At 44.6% G+C, this 18,326-nt stretch overlaps 1 protein-coding gene across 3 annotated transcripts in view; it reads left to right on the top strand.

Moving 5' to 3' along the window:
• Positions 1–17,214, top strand: part of ZNF266 (zinc finger protein 266) — a 29,190-nt gene extending 11,976 nt beyond the window's left edge. For 2 of the 3 annotated variants that reach the window (XM_032169577.2, XM_058426073.1), the window contains 6 exons: positions 9,730–9,883; positions 10,629–10,711; positions 11,316–11,442; positions 12,031–12,111; positions 14,087–14,175; positions 15,094–17,214. In XM_032169577.2, coding sequence (XP_032025468.1) covers positions 9,859–9,883; positions 10,629–10,711; positions 11,316–11,442; positions 12,031–12,111; positions 14,087–14,175; positions 15,094–16,536 — 1,848 coding nt within the window. In that variant the 5' untranslated portion in view covers positions 9,730–9,858 and the 3' untranslated portion in view covers positions 16,537–17,214. The remainder of the gene's footprint in view (positions 1–9,729; positions 9,884–10,628; positions 10,712–11,315; positions 11,443–12,030; positions 12,112–14,086; positions 14,176–15,093) is intronic. The other variant, XM_032169578.2, reaches the window with a different exon arrangement.
• Positions 17,215–18,326: the final 1,112 nt, after the last annotated feature.

The raw sequence follows: 18,326 nt of genomic DNA, 5'->3' as shown, positions 1-18,326 counted from the left end.
ATTTCTGTTCTTTTACATTTGCTGAGGAGTGCTTTACTTCCAACTATGTGGTCAATTTTGGAATACGTGCTGTGTGGTGCCGAGAAGAATGTATATTCTGTTGATTTGGGGTGAAGAGTTCTGTAGATGTCTATTAGGTCCGCTTGGTGCAGAGCTGAGTTCAATTCCTGGATATCCTTGTTAACTTTCTGTCTCATTCATCTGTCTAATGTTGACAGTGGGGTGTTAAAGTCTCCCATTATTATTGTGTGGGAGTCTAATTCTCTTTGTAGGTCTCTAAGGACTTGCTTTATGAATCTGGGTGCTCCTGTATTGGGTGCATATATATTTAGGATAGTTAGCTCTTCTCGTTGAATTGATCCCTTTACCATTATGTAATGGCCTTCTTTGTCTCTTTTGATCTTTGTTGGTTTAAAGTCTGTTTTATCAGAGACTAGGATTGCAACCCCTGCCTTTTTTTGTTTTTCATTTGCTTGGTAGATCTTCCTCCACCCCTTTATTTTGAGCCTATGTGTATCTCTGCATGTGAGGTGGGTTTCCTGAATATAACACACTGATGGGTCTTGACTCTTTATCCAATTTGTCAGTCTGTGTCTTTTAATTGGAGCATTAACCCTTTTACATTTAAGGTTAATATTGTTATGTGTGAATTTGATCCTGTCATTATGATGTTAGCTGGTTATTTTGCTCGTTAGTTGATGCAGTTTCTTCTTAGCCTGGATGGTCTTTACAATTTGGCATATGTTTGCAGTGGCTGGTACCGATTGTTCCTTTCCATGTTTAGTGCTTGCTTCAGGAGCTCTTGTAGAGCAGGCCAGGTGGTGACAAAATCTCTCAGCATTTGCTTGTCTGTAAAGTATTTTATTTCTCCTTCAGTTATGAAGCTTAGTTTGGCTGGATATGAAATTCTGGATTGAAAATTCTTTTCTTTAAGAATGTTGAATATTGGCCCCCACTTTCTTCTGGCTTGTAGAGTTTCTGCCGAGAGATCAGCTGTTAGTCTAATGGGCTTCCCTTTGTGGGTAACCCGACCTTTCTCTCTGGCTGCCCTTAACATTTTTTCCTTCATTTCAACGTTGGTGAATCTGACAATTATGTGTCTTGGAGTTGCTCTTCTCGAGGAGTATCTTTGTGGCATTCTCTGTATTTCCTGAATTTGAATGTTGGCCTGCTTTGCTAGATTGGGGAAGTTCTCCTGGATAATATCCTGTAGAGTGTTTTCCAACTTGGTTCCATTGTCCCCGTCACTTTCAGGTACACCAATCAGACGTAGATTTGGTCTTTGCACATAGTCCCATATTTCTTGGAGGCTTTGTTTCTTTTTATTGTTTTTTCTGTAAACTTCTCTTCTTGCTTCATTTCATTCATTTGATCTTCCATCACTGATACCTTTTCTTCCAGTTGATCGAATCGGTTACTGAAGCTTGTGCATTTGTCACGTAGTTCTCGTGCCATGGTTTTCAGCTCCATCAGGTCCTTTAAGGACTTCTCTGCATTGGTTATTCTAGTAGCCATTTGTCTAATCTTTTTTCAAGGTTTTTAACTTCTTTGCCATGGGTTCAAACTTCCTGCTTTAGTTCGGAGAAGTTTGATCGTCTGAAGCCTTCTTCTCTCAATTCGTCAAAGTCATTCTCCATCCAGCTTTGTTCCATTGCTGGTGAGGAGCTGCGTTCCTTTGGAGGAGGAGAGGCACTCTGATTTTTAGAATTTTCAGTTTTAATGCTCTGTTTTTTCCCCATCTTTGTGGTTTTATCTACCTTTGGTCTTTGATGGTGATGTACAGATGGGGTTTTGGTGTGGATGTCCTTTCTGTTTGTTAGTTTTCCTTCTAACAGTCAGGACCCTCAGCTGCAAGTCAGTTGGAGTTTGCTGGAGGTCCACTCCAGACCCTGTTTGCCTGGGTATCAGCAGCAGAGGCTGCAGAACAGCGAATATTGGTGAACAGCAAATGTCACTGCCTGATCGTTCCTCTGGAAGTTTCGTCTCAGGGTACCCAGTCATGTGAGGTGTCAGTCTGCCCCTACTGGGGGTTGCCTCCCAGTTAGGCTACTCGGGGGTCAGGGACCCACTTGAGGAGGCAGTCTGTCCGTTCTCAGATCTCCAGCTGTGTACTGGGAGAACCACTACTGTCTTCCAAGCTGTCAGAGGTTTCTGCTGCCTTTTGATTGGCTCATGCGCTGCCCCTAGAGGTGGAGTCTACAGAGGCAGGCAGGCCTCCTTGAGCTGTGGTGGGCTCCACCCAGTTCGAGCTTCCTGGCTGCTTTGTTTACCTACTCAAGCCTCAGCAATGGCAGGCGCCCCTCCCCCAGCCTTGCTGCCACCTTGCAGTTTAATCTCAGACTGCTGTGCTAGCAATAAGTGAGGCTCTGTGGGCGTAGGACCCTCTGAGCCAGGCATGGGATATAATCTCCTGGTGTGCCGTTTGCTAAGACCGTCAGAAAAGCGCAGTATTAGGGTGGGAGTGATCCGATTTTCCAGGTGCTGTCTGTCACCCCTTTCCTTGGCTAGGAAAGGGAATTCCCTGACCCCTTGTGCTTCCCGGGTGAGGCGATGCTTCGCCCTGCTTTGGCTCACGCTCGGTGTGCTGCACCCACTGTCCTGCACCCACTGTCCGACAAACCCCAGTGAGATGAACCCGGTACCTCAGTTGGAAATGCAGAAATCATCCATCTTCTGCGTTGTTCACACTGGGAGCTGTAGACTGCAGCTGTTCCTATTCGGCCATCTTGTATGTTAGCATATTTATACCTAATATGGAATATTTTAGGGCGATGGGTACTATGACTATGGGAAATTTAAGCAAGGCTACAGTTAAAGCAAGGCATACCTATTTTTTTCTCCTGTATTTAGTTACCCTTTTAAGATTTTAGGGAGCACAATGTTTAAATTTAGTGGGATCCCCAGGTATAAGTGTAATTTGAGTCCCAGATTGAGTAGGCCTATGCAGTTTTGTTAATTGGTACATTTTACCAAATGTTAAAGTCTAATTACCTTTTATTTTTTCCCCATGTCTCATGGTCTGTGTTTAAATCATTAAGTAATCTAGGGTCAGCGGGATTATGTTTGTTAGACCTGGCATTTGCTTAGTACTTAAAGTTCAAAAAGTTCCTCTTTTTTTTTTTGTTCTTGAACTTGTAACCTCCTAAATCTCAAGGCTTTTTTTCCTTTTTTTTTCTTTTTTTTGGTCTTAGGCTTTTAACTGCCTGAAGGGTTCTGAATTTCTGTCTCTGGTTGATAAGAGGAAAAGAAGGAGGAGTAATGCTAGCCCAGTGCTTCTAGGCAATAGAGGACTGGGAACTCCAGACCTCAAGACAATCAGTCTCTTTCCTTCTCTTTTTTTCTTCTAAGTAAAATCTTCAGAATGGCTTGTATCTCCAGGTGGCTAAAATATTTTTTCCTTTGTTTACCTGACAAGCTCCCGGTGGTCCTGAGTGGCCCCTGGTCCTCTGGCGTCCATTTGTGCTTCCCATCTGACCCCTTTGTAGGCAGCTGCCTTTCTCTCTAGGGTGCCCAGTTGACCTCATCAGGGTGGGGGCGTAGAGCAACAGATGCAAGGGAAGGCAGTGTCCTGGGGATAGCAGACCCCGGCAGCAGCCTTGCCAGCGAGGTGCCGTCATCTCCCCAGTGAAGGGGTTGCTACTGTTGTCAGGGTGGGAAGTCTGGTGGCCTTGTCCGTACTGCTTCTCCATTCAGTGGGCAGTCAGAATGCCGGTCTTCCTCTTGCACTCCGCTAACCCTTTGATTGGCCCAGCACCTGCTTTACCCCTTCTGCCTCTCAGTATCAAGCCCGTCATGCCAGAGTGGGGCCTTGGGAATACAGTTAGCTTCTTTCCAGCCCAGCAGTTCCTATTTGGGGAAGTGACAGCAGCCTTGGATAGTGACTGTTGTGCCCTTCTTGCCCTCTTAAGGCTAGCAGTTGGTGAGTCCTAGGGAGCACTTAGACTATGGAGGACCCACCCAATTTAGGGATGGGAGTATTGGCAGTGCTCCACAGAGACAACAGGCAGCAATGCACAGCAGCAGAGAGGTACCCCAGCAGGCTGTGGAGCCCTCCCATATGGCATCACCCTTGTGAGTGGGCCAGGTAGTAAGCCGGCCAAGAGCAATCTGAAGGCCTGGTCTTGTGTCCCTCGGGTTGTGACCACACACCCTGTTCACCACACTGAATATATTTTCCTCTGTTTTGGTCTAGGGGGTCTCTCTCTCTCTGAAGAGTGGCTGCAAATTCTAGCCCTACCCACACGGGGAAGAGAGTTACATTCCAGTGTGTTGGGTGGGCAAGATGTAGAGGAGGCAGCACAACAAAACACATGAAATGTCAGAAGCATCCTCCTACTCACAGATCCCCGGGATGGGAGGCTGCTCTCAGGGGCTGATGGAAGTCCAGAGACAGCCGGGTGCTCAACCTGCGGGATAGGAATGAGAGAGAGGACCTGTTGGGCCTTGCTTTATTAAGGTGCATGGACGTTATCCCTCAGGACTTCCTTTGGGGGTTGTGGACTGGTTGTGCAAAGGAAAGGTCTTATTTATATGACTCTGGTGTTGGCCACTAAGTTTCACTGTATTCAGCAGCTGTGAGATGTGTTGGATTTGGGGCCAGTGAGGTGAGGAACAAGCAGGCCCTATAAACAAACAGCTACACAGACAGGGGAAGTTTTAACTAAGACAAAGGCGATGGGGGTATTGGAGCTGAGATAAATAAACAGCTAACTGGCATATTTCACTCTTTGGTTCTTTACCATTGATATGCACTCTCCTACACACATAGGAATTTCTTTGGAATAATTAAACAAGTCTGTATTCCTACCTAAGAAGATATGAGGGAAGAAGTTCTCACCCACCCCCAAAGTGAGAAGATGCACAGTTCAAACAGTCCTTTGTATTCCCACAGCACGCCATGTCAATTACTCCTCAAATTTAGTCCCATTCTAACTATTCTGTTTCTTAAAGACAAAATTATAAATGTAACCTCTAATAATGTGTATATAAAATAAAAGTGGGAAAAAGATAGAAGTAAATGGTTCATTTAAATAAATAAACACATGGATATAAACACACATACGTATAACAAGCAGAGAGAAAACGTGCAAAACTACATTTCTTGTTTTTGTCACTGGTCTTGAGGTTGTAGTTGATGTCCACGGTTTACTTCTTCAGTGACTAATTCCATATTTTCCCTGCCCTCCACCTGAACCTCAGCTGCTCCGGGTTTTGTACCAGGGAGGAGCGATCCAAATCTTCGTTCACCCAGAGTCCAAGTCCTCTGTTGTCCTGCTTTCGTTCAGTTGTGGTTTTCTGCTAACCTCTTCTATGGAGTATAGAAGTACTCGGAGGTTCTACACTTCATCACTTCATCCTCCTTGCCTCAATTGTCTAGCAGTGCCACAGTTTTCCTTTGATAATTGGGATTAACCACTCCAGCCAGTAGATTAACTTTTCTTTTTCTTTTTCCTTTTTTTTTTTTTTTTTCCTCTTGGTTTAGCGGTATATGAAGCCCAAAAGGGCCAAGTGGCTATCTCCTGTTCCATTGCATTAGAACCATAACCATGCCCCCTGGGGGAGGCATTTTCCACTAGGGTCTGAGAAGGTCTCCGGACTAGCAGTGCTCTGAGTTGCTGGGAATAAAAGCAAACTTCTGTCAGTGGAGTTAATTCCACCTTCACCCATCAATTCTATTTTTTTGTTTTGTTTTGAGATGGAGTCTTGCTCTGTCGCCCAGCCTGGAGTGCAGTGGCACAATCTCGGCTCACTGCAACCTCCGCCTCCCAGGTTCAAGCCATTCTCTTGCCTCAGCTTTCCAAGTAGCTAGGATTACAGGCATGTGTCACCATGCCCAGATAATTTTTTGTGTTTTTAGTAGAGACGGGGTTTCACCATGTTGGCCAGGCTGGTCACAAACTCCTGACCTCAAACGATCCACCTGCCTCGGCCTCCCAAAGTGCTGGGATTCCAGGCATGAGCCACCGCGCCCGGCCTACTCATCAATTCTTGGACCCATGTATTCAGGCTCTAGGGAGACAGTACCATAGAAGGCTCTATGACTCAAAGCGTACACCTTGACCTATGAGTCAGAATGCCTTTCTAAGGGTTGTCCCCCATTTGGCCCTATAACTGAGTTTTCATTATGCGATTCCACTTTTCATGTAGATCCACTGCTTCTGAGTGATGGGATGTGTGATGGGACCAGTTGATTGCAAGGACATGCTTCCATTGTTGCACTTCCTCTGCAGTGAAATGCTTTGCTTGTTTAGAAACTCTGTTGTGTGGAGGCCATGACTACTGATAAAGCATGTTGTGAGTCCGTGGGTGGTGGTGCTAGCAGAAGCCTAACTAGTCGAAAGGCAGATCCACACCAGAACATGAGTCTGTTCTGGTGAGGATGAGTCTTTGACAATTTCCTGATAGAAGAGGGCCCATTACAGCATGGCTGGCTGGTCTCCTCTAAGGAATGGTGCCGTATTGTATGCTCAGTGTTGATTTCTGCTTTCAGGAGATTAGGCCCAGCAGTAATGTTAGCTGGGTCAGACTTGGTAAGGGGAAGTCTTTATTGCTGAGCCCACGCATAGCCTTTATCCCTGCTGTCATGAACATTTTTTAATGGGCCCACTGAGCAAGCACTGAGGTAGCTAGGAAAAGTAACAGGTATCTTTAGAGCACGTGATTTTTTCTGCTGTATTTCTAGTGGATCATGGTAGGCATTCACGTGGGACACAATCTCTCCTTTCAGAGAGGTCCATCCATATACCTTTTCCCAGGTTTCCTTGTTACCACTCTGGTTCCTCCCACATTTTTGACCATCCAGCCAAGCCATCGGCAACTTTTGATGAATCTGTGTATGTGTATGCATGCATCTTGTCAACTCTTACTGCAGACCCAGAAGCAGGCCAATACACTGCCTGGAGTTCTGCCACTGGGAAGATTTTCCTTTAGTACTGCCCCCTTCAGGGTCAGCCTTTAGCGGGGCTGTAGTGCTTCTGCTTTGCACTTTTAGTGGGTACTAGAGCTAGTCATCGGACTCAGGGAAAGCAGGAAGCAGCCCTCTGGAATGCAGGCAACCCTGGCTATTGTGCTCATGAGCAGAGGAAGTTGCGGTGCCAGTAAGGATACAAGACTGAGAGCACTAAATATCCACATCAGGTGGCCAGGGGAAACCAGTCTTTGGTATGCAGACAGGCCATGGGTGGTGGCTAAGTGCATAGAAGGAGACAGTAGTCCTGTCACCCTTGCATTCTTTGAGTAGTTCAATACATTTCCTCAGAACTCCGATGCGTATTGCGTTATGAATTGTGATGGGGCTGTAGTCTGGGTGTACTTTATTTTTATTTATTAGTATTATTTTTTTTGAGACGGAGTCTTTCTCTTTCGCCCAGGCTGGAGTGCAGTGGCGCAATCTCGGCTCACTGCAAGCTCCGCCTCCCGGGTTCAGGCCATTCTCCTGCCTCAGCCTCTCTGAGTAGCTGGGACTACAGGCGCCCGCCACCACGCCCGGCTAATTTTTTGTATTTTTTTTAGTAGAGACGGGGTTTCACCCTGGTCTCGATCTCCTGACCTTGTGATCCGCCCGCCTCGGCCTCCCAAAGTCTGGGTGTACTTTAACAGTGTTGAGAAGGATCTCAGTTGTCTGTCCAGCCATCACTGGGTGCCTTTAGGCTCCACGCCAGGTCAAGGGGAACATTGGCACCCAAAGATACCTAAGGCTGCCCATGAGATACAGAGACTCCACAAAGAAAAGCAGGTTGTAGTGTCACCCAGCATCATCCAAGAACATTCCTAGAGACACGCAGAGTTCCTTATGATAAAAGGTTTTGTTGTGGCCAGGCGCAGTGGCTCACGCCTGTAATCCCAGCACTTTGGGAGGCCAGGGTGGGTGGATCACAAAGTCAGGAGATCGAGACCATCCTGGCTAACAGGGTGAAACCCCATCTCTACTAAAAATACAAAAAAATTAGCTGGGCATGGTGTCGGGCACCTGTAGTCCCAGCTACTCGGGAGGCTGAGGCAGGAGAATGGCGTGAACCTGGAGGCGGAGCTTGCAGTGAGCCGAGATTGTGCCACTGCACTCCAGCCTGGATGACAGAGCGAGACTCCATCTCAAAAAAAAAAAAAAAAAAGGTTTTGTTGCTCCAAAAATATGAAAGTTCAATGTGTGTATCTATCTACCCAGTAATGTTGTTACAGGATGTATAAAGGAGTATACATTACAGATACACAAGAAGAAATAGACAAGTCCACGGTTGCAGTGGGAGATTTTAGAATTTTTATCTCATGTTATTTAAATAGTAGAGAATAATGAAGATAGGATGTACATTTGCGAGAGATGAGCACACTGCCTAATTTACCTGTCCAGTGTCGTGTCTGCTAAATGAAGGAAATCACAGAGTGCTTATCTGGAGTTGAGAGTGAAAGGATAGACTGGAAGGGGCAAGAAGGTTTTCAGGGGGAGACGAACATGTTTTACATCTTGTTTAGGCTTTTGATTATGCAAGTGTATGCAATTGTCAAAATTCATCCACTGAATACCTAAGATCTGCACTTTTAATTGTACATTAATTATATTTCAAGTTTAAAATAACATAATTGGTTTAGATTTCACCAAATTAAACACATTTGTGGCCCTCTTCAGCCTACGGATCCCCAGTTTGAAACCCATGGTAGTGGGTACAATCTACACCAGGAGTCTAGACATGGGGTTTCTGTAACCCAGTGTGACTTCAGAGTTTTAGCCTCCTCATTCGTAGAATAAAGGCTGTAGCGTCCTTGTGGGGGTGTATCCGGTTCATGGATAATGAACTGTTCAGTTTTCAGTGATTTTCATCATTCAGATTCCATTCTGTCATTCAGCATTTGCACTGTTGTTCTGTGTTTGATTTATTAAAGATTGTGATTAATTTTTATTAAATTTTAATTGTATAAATTTTATTAAATTAAAATACATTTTATTCTTCGGTCATGCTAGGTTTATATGGAGTGGGTGTTCAATAACACATGTGGATAGTGATCGTGGTGTTGTACTGTGCGGGTTTAGACTAACGCTGGTCATGTGGGAAAGTAAGAGCCACAGACTGGGTGTCAGGGACAAAATTGCCTGTGTTCAAGTCCTGGTTCATAACTTCCAAACTGGATGATTCTGGACCAAATCCAAGTGTTGTCTGGATGTAGGTTTTCTTCTTTTTCTTTTTCTTTTCTTTTTCCTTTTGAGACAGAGTCTCACTCTGTTGCCAGGCTGGAGTGCAGTGGTACGATCTCGGCTCACTGCAACCTCTGTCTCTCAAGTTCAAGCGATTCTCCTGCCTCAGCCTCCTCAGTAGCTGGGATTATAGGCGTGCACTACCATGCCCAGCTATTTTTTGTATTTTCAGTAGAGATGGGGTTTCACCACGTTGGCCAGGCTGGTCTTGAACTCCTGACCTCAACTGACACACCCACCTCGGCTTCCCAAAGTGCTGGGATTACAGGCGTGAGCCACCGCGCCCGGCCTGGTTTTTTCTTCATCAAATAGGGGTCATTGATATCTACTGTAAAGGGTGGTTATGATAATTAAGTGAGTATATAAAGCTGCTAGTGTGACTTCTGACACACACTGTTCCTCAGTAGTGGAAATTGGTATTCCTAATATTTGTAGTGTACACCATTTTCAGTGGCTTTCACCTATATGCTCTGCAGAGAGAGTGCTAATGATATCTGATGACTGATAAGTGATGCTTGTTGATTAATGATTTATACAAACAGGACACCATTAACCCTGGATAAAGAGAATGGAGGTTACCTCTGTCCGCGTAGATTCCTAAACTGTCCTGGAGTGATCCTTGGAGTAAAGGAAAGGTGCTTTGAAGCACATTTAGCCGTCAGCCCTGTGGGATGGCAGCCACTGATTTGTCCTATGGTAAGTCCTGTTTCTGTTCATTTTCAGATACCCTGCTTTAGGTGTCCCCCCACACAGTATGGAGTCCAGTGGCCTGTGCCTGATCATTCACACTGCAGCTTCATTTCTGAGGTGCTGATGTGGGCTAGGGAATGCTTTGTTCTTTTTTTTTGAGACAGTCTTGCTCTGTTGCTCAGTCTGGAGTGCAGTGGCATGATCTCAGCTCATTGCAACCTCTGCCTCCCGGGTTCAAGCGATTTTCCTGCCTCAGCCTCCCGAGTAGCTGGGATTACAGGCGTGTGCCACCACACCCGGCTAATTTTTTGTATTTTTAGTAGACGTGGGGTTTCACCATGTTGGCCAGGCTGGTCTCGAACTCCTAACCTCAAGTGATCTGCCCGCCTTGGCCTCCCAAAGTGCTAGGATTACAGGTGTGAGCCATCACGCCCAGCCAGAATGCTTCATCAGCCCCCTGCTGTGTGTGCTTTGGGAAGAGGTGCTGTGTATTTCCACGGTTAAGTTTCCTTATCTGTAAAATAAGACTGTTACCCTTTTCCCAGCGGGCAGCATGGCTGACCATCCTTTTTTTTGCCTTTAGGTGAGGCAGGACTGCCCTGGAATTGATAGCGGTAGTGTGTATGTGTGTGTTTTCTTGAGCGTACAGGAGTATATGGGAATCTCACAGTAGGATGGAATGACTTTGGGGTATGTGAATGGGGGAATTATGGTCAGCCCTGGGTTCTCATGCCTTGTTCTTTTCCATGAGGTCTTTACAGGGACCCAGTCTGCCTTCAAGAAAAGACAGAAGTAGAAATGGTGGTGGCTGACTGTCTGACAAATTGTTATCAGGTATGCAGGAAGTGTATCCTTCTCCAAAATATCATACTTGCGTCACCAGGTAGACACATTTCCTTCTACACAGAATTATCTCCAGAGCTTCTTAAAGCAAATAAAGCCTCCTTCAAGGACCGAGTCCCTAGTTTAATTCCCTGAAGGAGTGGAGCCTGTCATATTGGTGAGGGTTTGCCTTGAATGTCATCCCAGTATTTCAATGTTGATTAGTTAGTGTTTCCTCATGGTCCCAACTGCATAGTTTTTATTTTGTTGAGTGTTCTCATACATGGTAAGAGACATGAAAGTATCCTTTGTTGAGATAATTTATCCATTCATCAGCGTTTATCTAGCATCTGCTCAAGAGTGTGCTGCAGTGGAGGGAAATCAGATGACCTCCCTGTCTGGTTGTGTTAGATACGATCATGTGTAAGAAGTGCCATTCAAGCCATGTCACTGGAGGGGACTGACAGTGAGTGAGTGTGGATAGAGAGGACCTCCTGGGACCAGTGAACTCTGGGGTGGGCAATGTGAGCCCTCAGACTCTGTAGGTATTGCATTTTGCAGTGAACGCTGGTAGACATGTTTTGTGGCTCAAGCCAGCATGTGTGTGATGGTTTAGGATTCAGTGACTTTTGATGATCTGGCTGTGGACTTCACCCCAGAAGAATGGACTTTACTGGACCCAACTCAGAGAAACCTCTACAGAGATGTGATGCTAGAGAACTACAGGAATTTGGCCACAGTAGGTAAGACTACTCATCCCTTGTAGCCTGCTGTGGAACAGATTATGTTACGTACTTACTGTATTGCACATCAGTGATAGCAACTCTGAACACAATGGGAAATAACAGACATAGTCCCTGCCCTAGTAGGGTTTCATCTACTTGGTGGTTCTTAAAATGTGGTGTCAGATCAAGAGCATCACCAGCACTGTTGGAGACGTACGTTCTCAGTCTCCAGCTTTGACATACTCAGTGAGAAACTCTGCAACAGGGGCCCTGTCATCTGTGTTTTAACAAACTCGCATGAATCTGATGTGCTATAATGTTGAAGAATGAGACGTATAGTTGTTTCCCATGAGAATGAAGATCTCTTTGTTTCACTTCCTATTTGGATAAAAGTCTTCGTGCTTTGTAAGTATGTACATCAGCCTGGATTTCGGCGTCAGGGATCAGAGATCACCAATATTTTGGGGGCACAGACAGATATTTGCATTTTTAGCCCTTTTAAAATAATTTCACTGCTTCCATTGGAACTGTAGCTCCTGAGTTTTGGAAAGATTTATCATCTCTTGCATGAGCCTCTTCTGGTAATGTATCTTTCTCTGTGCACAGGATGTCAGCTCTTCAAACCCAGCCTGATCTCTTGGCTGGAACAAGAAGAGTCTAGGACAGTGCAGAGAGGTGATTTCCAAGGTGAGTGTTCACGAAGGACTGCGCTGGTCAATAAGTTCAGTATGTTTATAATGAGGAAACTTTTTTTTTTTTTTTTGAGATGGAGTCTCACTCTGTCACCCAGACTGGAGTGCAGTGGCACGATCTCGGCTCACAGCAACCTCCGCCTCCCAGGTGCAAGTGATTCTCCTGCCTCAGCCTCCTGATCTCCTGCCTCAGCCTCCTGAGTAGCTGGGATTACAGGCTCATGCCACCATGCCTGGCTAATTTTGCGCTCAGCCATAATGAGGAAACTTTTTAAGATGTGCTTCATCTCACAATGTTGAGGCCATATTTTTTTTATTTTTACTTTTTCTGAGACACAGTTTCACTGTCACCCAGGCTGTAGTGCAGTGATGCGATCTTGGCTTACTGCAACTTCAGCCTCCCGGGTTCAAGTGATTCTCCTGCCTCATCCTCCCGAGTAGCCAGGACTACAGGTGTGTGCCACGCCCGGCTAATTTTTTGTACTATTAGTAGAGACAGGGTTTCACCACGTTGGCCAGGCTGGTCCCAAACTCCTGACTTCAAGTGTTCCACCTGCCTTGGCCTCCCAAAGTGCTGGGATTACAGGAATGAGCCACCATGCCCAGGTAGGCCATTTCTTTCTCAGAAGTTAAGAAATCTTCAACTTCTCATACTCTTACGCTTTGTCTACTCATTCTTTTCTGTGATAGGACCCGTTGGTTTCTTCTTTAAAAGTTCCTGTTTTGGGTCAAGTGTGGTGGCTCACACCTGTAATCTCAGCACTTTGGGAGGCTGAGGCAGGCAGATCACATGAGGTCATGAGTTCAAGACCAGCCTGGCCAACATGGTGAAACCCCATCACTACAAAAATACAACTATTAGCTGGGCGTGGTGGCGCAATCCTGTAGTCCCAGCTACTAGGGAGGCTGAAGCAGAAGAATTGCTTGAACCCAGGGGCCGAAGGTTGCAATGAGCCAAGATCATGCCACTGAACTCCAGCCGGGATGAGAGAGCAAGACTCTGTCTCAAAAAAGAAAAAAAAAAAAAAAAAAGGCCTGGCACAGTGGCTCACCGGTGGCTCATGTCTATAATCCCAAAACTTTGGGAGACCAAGGTGGGAGGATCACCTGATGTCAGGAGGTCGAGACCAGCCTGGCCAACATGCTGAAACCCTGTCTCTACTAAAAATGGAAAAATTAGCTGGGCGTGGTGGCAGGTGCCTGTAATCCCAGCTACTTGGGAGGCTGAGGCAGGAGAATTGCTTGAACTCGGGAGGCAGAGGTTGCAGTGAGCCAAGATCATTCTATTGTACTCTAGTCTGAGTGACAAGAGTGAAACTCTCTCTCAAAAAAAAAAAAAAAAAACAAGCTCCTTGTTTTGATGTGTGCTTATTGTCCTATTCCTCGACTTTCCTTCCATGGTAATATTCTTTGTGTTCACCATCAGTTTATAATTTTCATAGAATCAGTCTGTAGTAAACTATGTAAAAATTTGATGCTATATCCTTATTATTGCCAAATTTTCCATATACAATCTTCAAATCTGTCTTTGTGTTTGTTTGTTACCATGTTTAATTTGAAAACAAATACAGGGGCCGGGCGCAGTGGCTCAACACCTGTAATCCCAGCACTTTGAGGGGCTGAGGCGGGTGGAACACAAGGTCAGGAGTTTGAGACCAGCTTGGCCAACGTGGTGAAAACCCCGCCTCTACTAAAAATACAAAAATTAGCTGGGTGTTTTGGCACGTGCCTGTAGTCCCAGCTACTCAGGAGGCTGAGGCAGGAGAATCACTTGCACCTGGGAGGCAGAGGTTGCAGTGAGCTGAGACCATGTAATTGCACTCCAACCTGGGCAACAGAGTGAGACACCGTCTCAAAAAAAAAAAAAAGAAAAGAAAAAAAGAAAACAAATACAAACGACCCCTCTCATTTTCAGCTCCATCTGTCTACCCTGTATGTCTCCAAACCCTTACATTTCTTTTTCTCTTTAGCTTTAGAATGGAAAATGCAACTTAAAACCAAAGAGTCAGCCCTTCAGCAGGATGTTTTGGGGGAGCCAACCTCCAGTGGGATTCAAATGGTAAGATTAACAAGGATACGTCTTAGTTTTCACATTTAGAGATGATTGGGGATTCCATTATAGAAAATCAGAAAAAGCTGGGAATGGTGGCTCACACCTGTAATCCCAGCACTTTGGGAGGCTGAAGTGGGAGGATCACTTGAGGCCAGGAGTTCTAGACCAGCCTGGTCAACATAGCAAGATCTTGGCTCTAAAAACTAAATTAATTTAATTACATTAAAAGAAAAAAAAAATTAGCAGAATGAGAGCTCTTTGAGATAAGTAGCATTCCCAAGAGGGATAATGACTCTGGAGAGAGACTCAGAATACGATGACTTGGGGATGCTTGAAACCTAGCTTGACGCTTACTGTTGTTTTTTTCTTAGACGGAGTCTTGCTCTGTCACCCAGGCTGGAATGCAGTGGCATGATCTTGGCTCACTGCAACCTCCACCTCCTGGGTTCAAGGGATTCTTGTGCTTCACCCTCCTGAGTAGCTGGGAGTACAGGCATGTCCCACCATGCCCGGCTAGTTTTTGTATTTTTAGTAGAGACAAGGTTTCACCATGTTGGCCAGGCTGGTCTTGAACTCTTGACCTGAGGTGATCCGCCCACCTTGGCCTCCCAATGCACTGGGATTACAGGCGTGAGCCACCGTGCCCAGCCAACATTTAAGTGTTTTAGAGTTCCCCTTAGATAGTGAGTTTCTAAAACAATTTCGTAAAACTCTACAGACATTTGAGATTAGAGTAGATGGCACAGCCTGGCAGGAGCTTTTCATCATTCCACTGGAAATCAATCAAAAGGGCAATACTTATATGTGTGTAATGAAAATGGTAAACATGAAAATAATCATCATAGTGTTCCTCTCTTCAGATGAGTGGAATCTGTTAGTGAATCTGAACGATCCTTTAATCATAATTCATTCCTTTATCAACAGATAGGAAGCCACAACGGAGGGGAGGTCAATGATGTTAAGCAATGTGGAGATGTCTCCAGTGAACACTCATGCCTTAAGACACATGTGAGAACTGAAAACAGTGAGAACACATTTGAGTGTCATCTGTATGGAGTAGACTTCTTTACTCTGCACAAGAAAACCCCTACTGGAGAGCAACGTTCTGTGTTTAGTCAGTGTGGAAAAGCCTTCAGCCTGACCCCAGATGTTTACCAGAGAACGTGCACAGGAGAGAAAGCTTTTGATTGCGGTGACTCTGGAAAATCCTTCATTAATCATTCACACCTTCAGGGGCATTTAAGAACTCACAATGGAGAAAGTCTCCATGAATGGAAGGAATGTGGGAGAGGCTTTATTCACTCCACAGACCTTGCTGTGCATATACAAACTCACAGTTCAGAAAAACCCTACAAATGTAAGGAATGTGGAAAAGGCTTTAGATATTCTGCATACCTTAATATTCACATGGGAACCCACACTGGAGACAATCCCTATGAGTGTAAGGAGTGTGGGAAAGCCTTCACTAGGTCTTGTCAACTTACTCAGCACAGAAAAACTCACACTGGAGAGAAACCTTATAAATGTAAGGATTGTGGGAAAGCCTTCACTGTTTCCTCTTGCTTAAGTCAACATATGAAAATTCATGTGGGTGAGAAGCCTTATGAATGCAAGGAATGTGGGATAGCCTTCACTAGATCTTCTCAGCTTACTGAACATTTAAAAACTCACACTGCAAAGGATCCCTTTGAATGTAAGATATGTGGAAAATCCTTTAGAAATTCCTCATGCCTCAGTGATCACTTTCGAATTCACACTGGAATAAAACCCTATAAATGTAAGGATTGTGGGAAAGCCTTCACTCAGAACTCAGACCTTACTAAGCATGCACGAACTCACAGTGGAGAGAGGCCCTATGAATGTAAGGAATGTGGGAAGGCCTTCGCCAGATCCTCTCGCCTTAGTGAACATACAAGAACTCACACTGGAGAGAAGCCTTTTGAATGTGTCAAATGTGGGAAAGCCTTTGCTATTTCTTCAAATCTTAGTGGACATTTGAGAATTCACACTGGAGAGAAGCCCTTTGAGTGCCTGGAATGTGGGAAAGCATTTACACATTCCTCCAGTCTTAATAATCACATGCGGACCCACAGTGCCAAAAAACCATTCACATGTATGGAATGTGGCAAAGCCTTTAAGTTTCCCACGTGTGTTAACCTTCACATGCGGATCCACACTGGAGAAAAACCCTACAAATGTAAACAGTGTGGGAAATCCTTCAGTTACTCCAATTCGTTTCAGTTACATGAACGAACTCACACTGGAGAGAAACCCTATGAATGTAAGGAGTGTGGGAAAGCCTTCAGTTCTTCCAGTTCCTTTCGAAATCATGAAAGAAAGCATGCAGATGAGAGACTGTCAGTGTAAGGAATGTGGGAAAACCTAAAGGTGTCCCTGTTCTGTCTGAAGACATGAAAACTCACTGGGGAGAAACCCTATGAATGTAAAAATGTGGAAGCAACTTTGTATCTCAGGTGTTAATGAACGCACATGAATTCACAGTGGAGAAGACCCTGCGTCAGGGAATGTGGAAATGACTTCACTGAATTCTCAAGCCTTACCAAACACATCAGAAATCTCACTGGAGAGAAACCGTATGAATGTAGAGAATCTGGGAATACATTTCTGAATCCCACAAACCTTAATGTGCATATGTGAACTCACATTGGAGAGAAACCCTGCAATTTAAATGGTATGGTCTGGATGATGCTGCACTCCATATTTGTAAGCTCTAAGTCCTAGTTCCTTACACTATAACTATTTGGACATAAGGTTTTCAAACAGGTGAGTAACTTCAAATGAGGCTGTTAGGTTCGATCCCTAATGTGACATCACTGGTGTCCCTATAAGGGAAAGTGAAGGAAGGATACACATGGAGAAGACTGTGTGGATCCACCAGAAGATGGCCATCTACAAGCCAAGGACAGAGACCTGGAACAGATGCTTTCATTATGGCCTCCAGAGGAAACCAACCCTGTCTCCACCTTGATATTGCACTTCCAGGCTCCAGAACTGTGAGGCAATAAATTTCTCTTGGTTAAATCATTCAGTCTGTTATTTTGTACAGCAACCCTAGGAAACTAATACTGTGAGGTACTTGGGAAAAGCTTTAGATCAAGTTTTTCCAACCCACAGGCCAGGATGGCTTTGATTGCAGACCAATACAAATTTTTAAGCTTTCTTCAAACATAATGAAATTTTTTTGTGATTATTTTTTCCACTCATTAGCTATCATTAGTGTTAGTGTAAACACAAAAGCAATCACAGGAGAGATGTTCTATGAATGTAGGACATGTGAAGAAGTCTGTAAGTGCTCATCAGATCTTAATACTCACTTCCAACTCTTCTGGTGATAGGCCCTGTGAAAATCAAAAACCGTCAGTAAAGTTTCTTTTACTATGAAAGTCATAAATGTGATCTCACCCAACATTTAGTGACTCAGAGTGGACTGAGGCTCCGTTATTAGGAATGTGGAGAGATTTCATTAAATGTTTATACCCTACATGAGGAATAAAAGTTCACAGTGTAGAGAACACTTCTGCTGTAAGGCACGTGGGGAAGCTTTTACTAATTCCATGAGGCTTATTTTACACATCTAAAATTAGACTGCAAGTGAGCCAAGACCCCTACACTCCAGCCTGGGCGACAAAGCAAGACTCCGTCTCAAAAAAATAAATAAAAATAAAATTAGACTGCAAATGTCCTGGGAATGTAGGGGAATGTATGGCAACCTTTAAATATCTCACATGCCATAATGTTAACATGAAATCTCACATTGGAGGAAGAACCTATGTATCCCAGGGATATGGTGTCACCTTATTTCATTGCTCAAGCCTTAATATCTTTGTGAGAATTCACACTGGGGTAAAACCCTGTGATTATAAAAAGGACGCAGGAAGTACTTCATTTGCTTCTCATATCTTACTATATCACAGTTCATAGCCATGTGAATGTAAGGAATATGGGAAAACTGTCAGAATCTCTTCACAACCCAGCATGAAATAACTTGCAATGAGACCACACAGTCTATGAAACATGGAAAGCCCTTTGCTGTTATCTCAGGGATTGCTTAAGTAAGGTTTTGCAGTAGAGGGAAATCCTATTCATGTAAGAGGTGTTGGAGAGTGGTAGTTCAGCTAAATAATGTTCACTTCTCA

The sequence above is a fragment of the Hylobates moloch genome, unplaced genomic scaffold, assembly GCF_009828535.3.
Source record: "Hylobates moloch isolate HMO894 unplaced genomic scaffold, HMol_V3 SCAFFOLD_12, whole genome shotgun sequence".
NCBI lineage: Eukaryota > Metazoa > Chordata > Mammalia > Primates > Hylobatidae > Hylobates > Hylobates moloch.
Note: the sequence above shows the minus strand (reverse complement) of the source record. Positions and strands in the feature narration are given on the sequence as shown.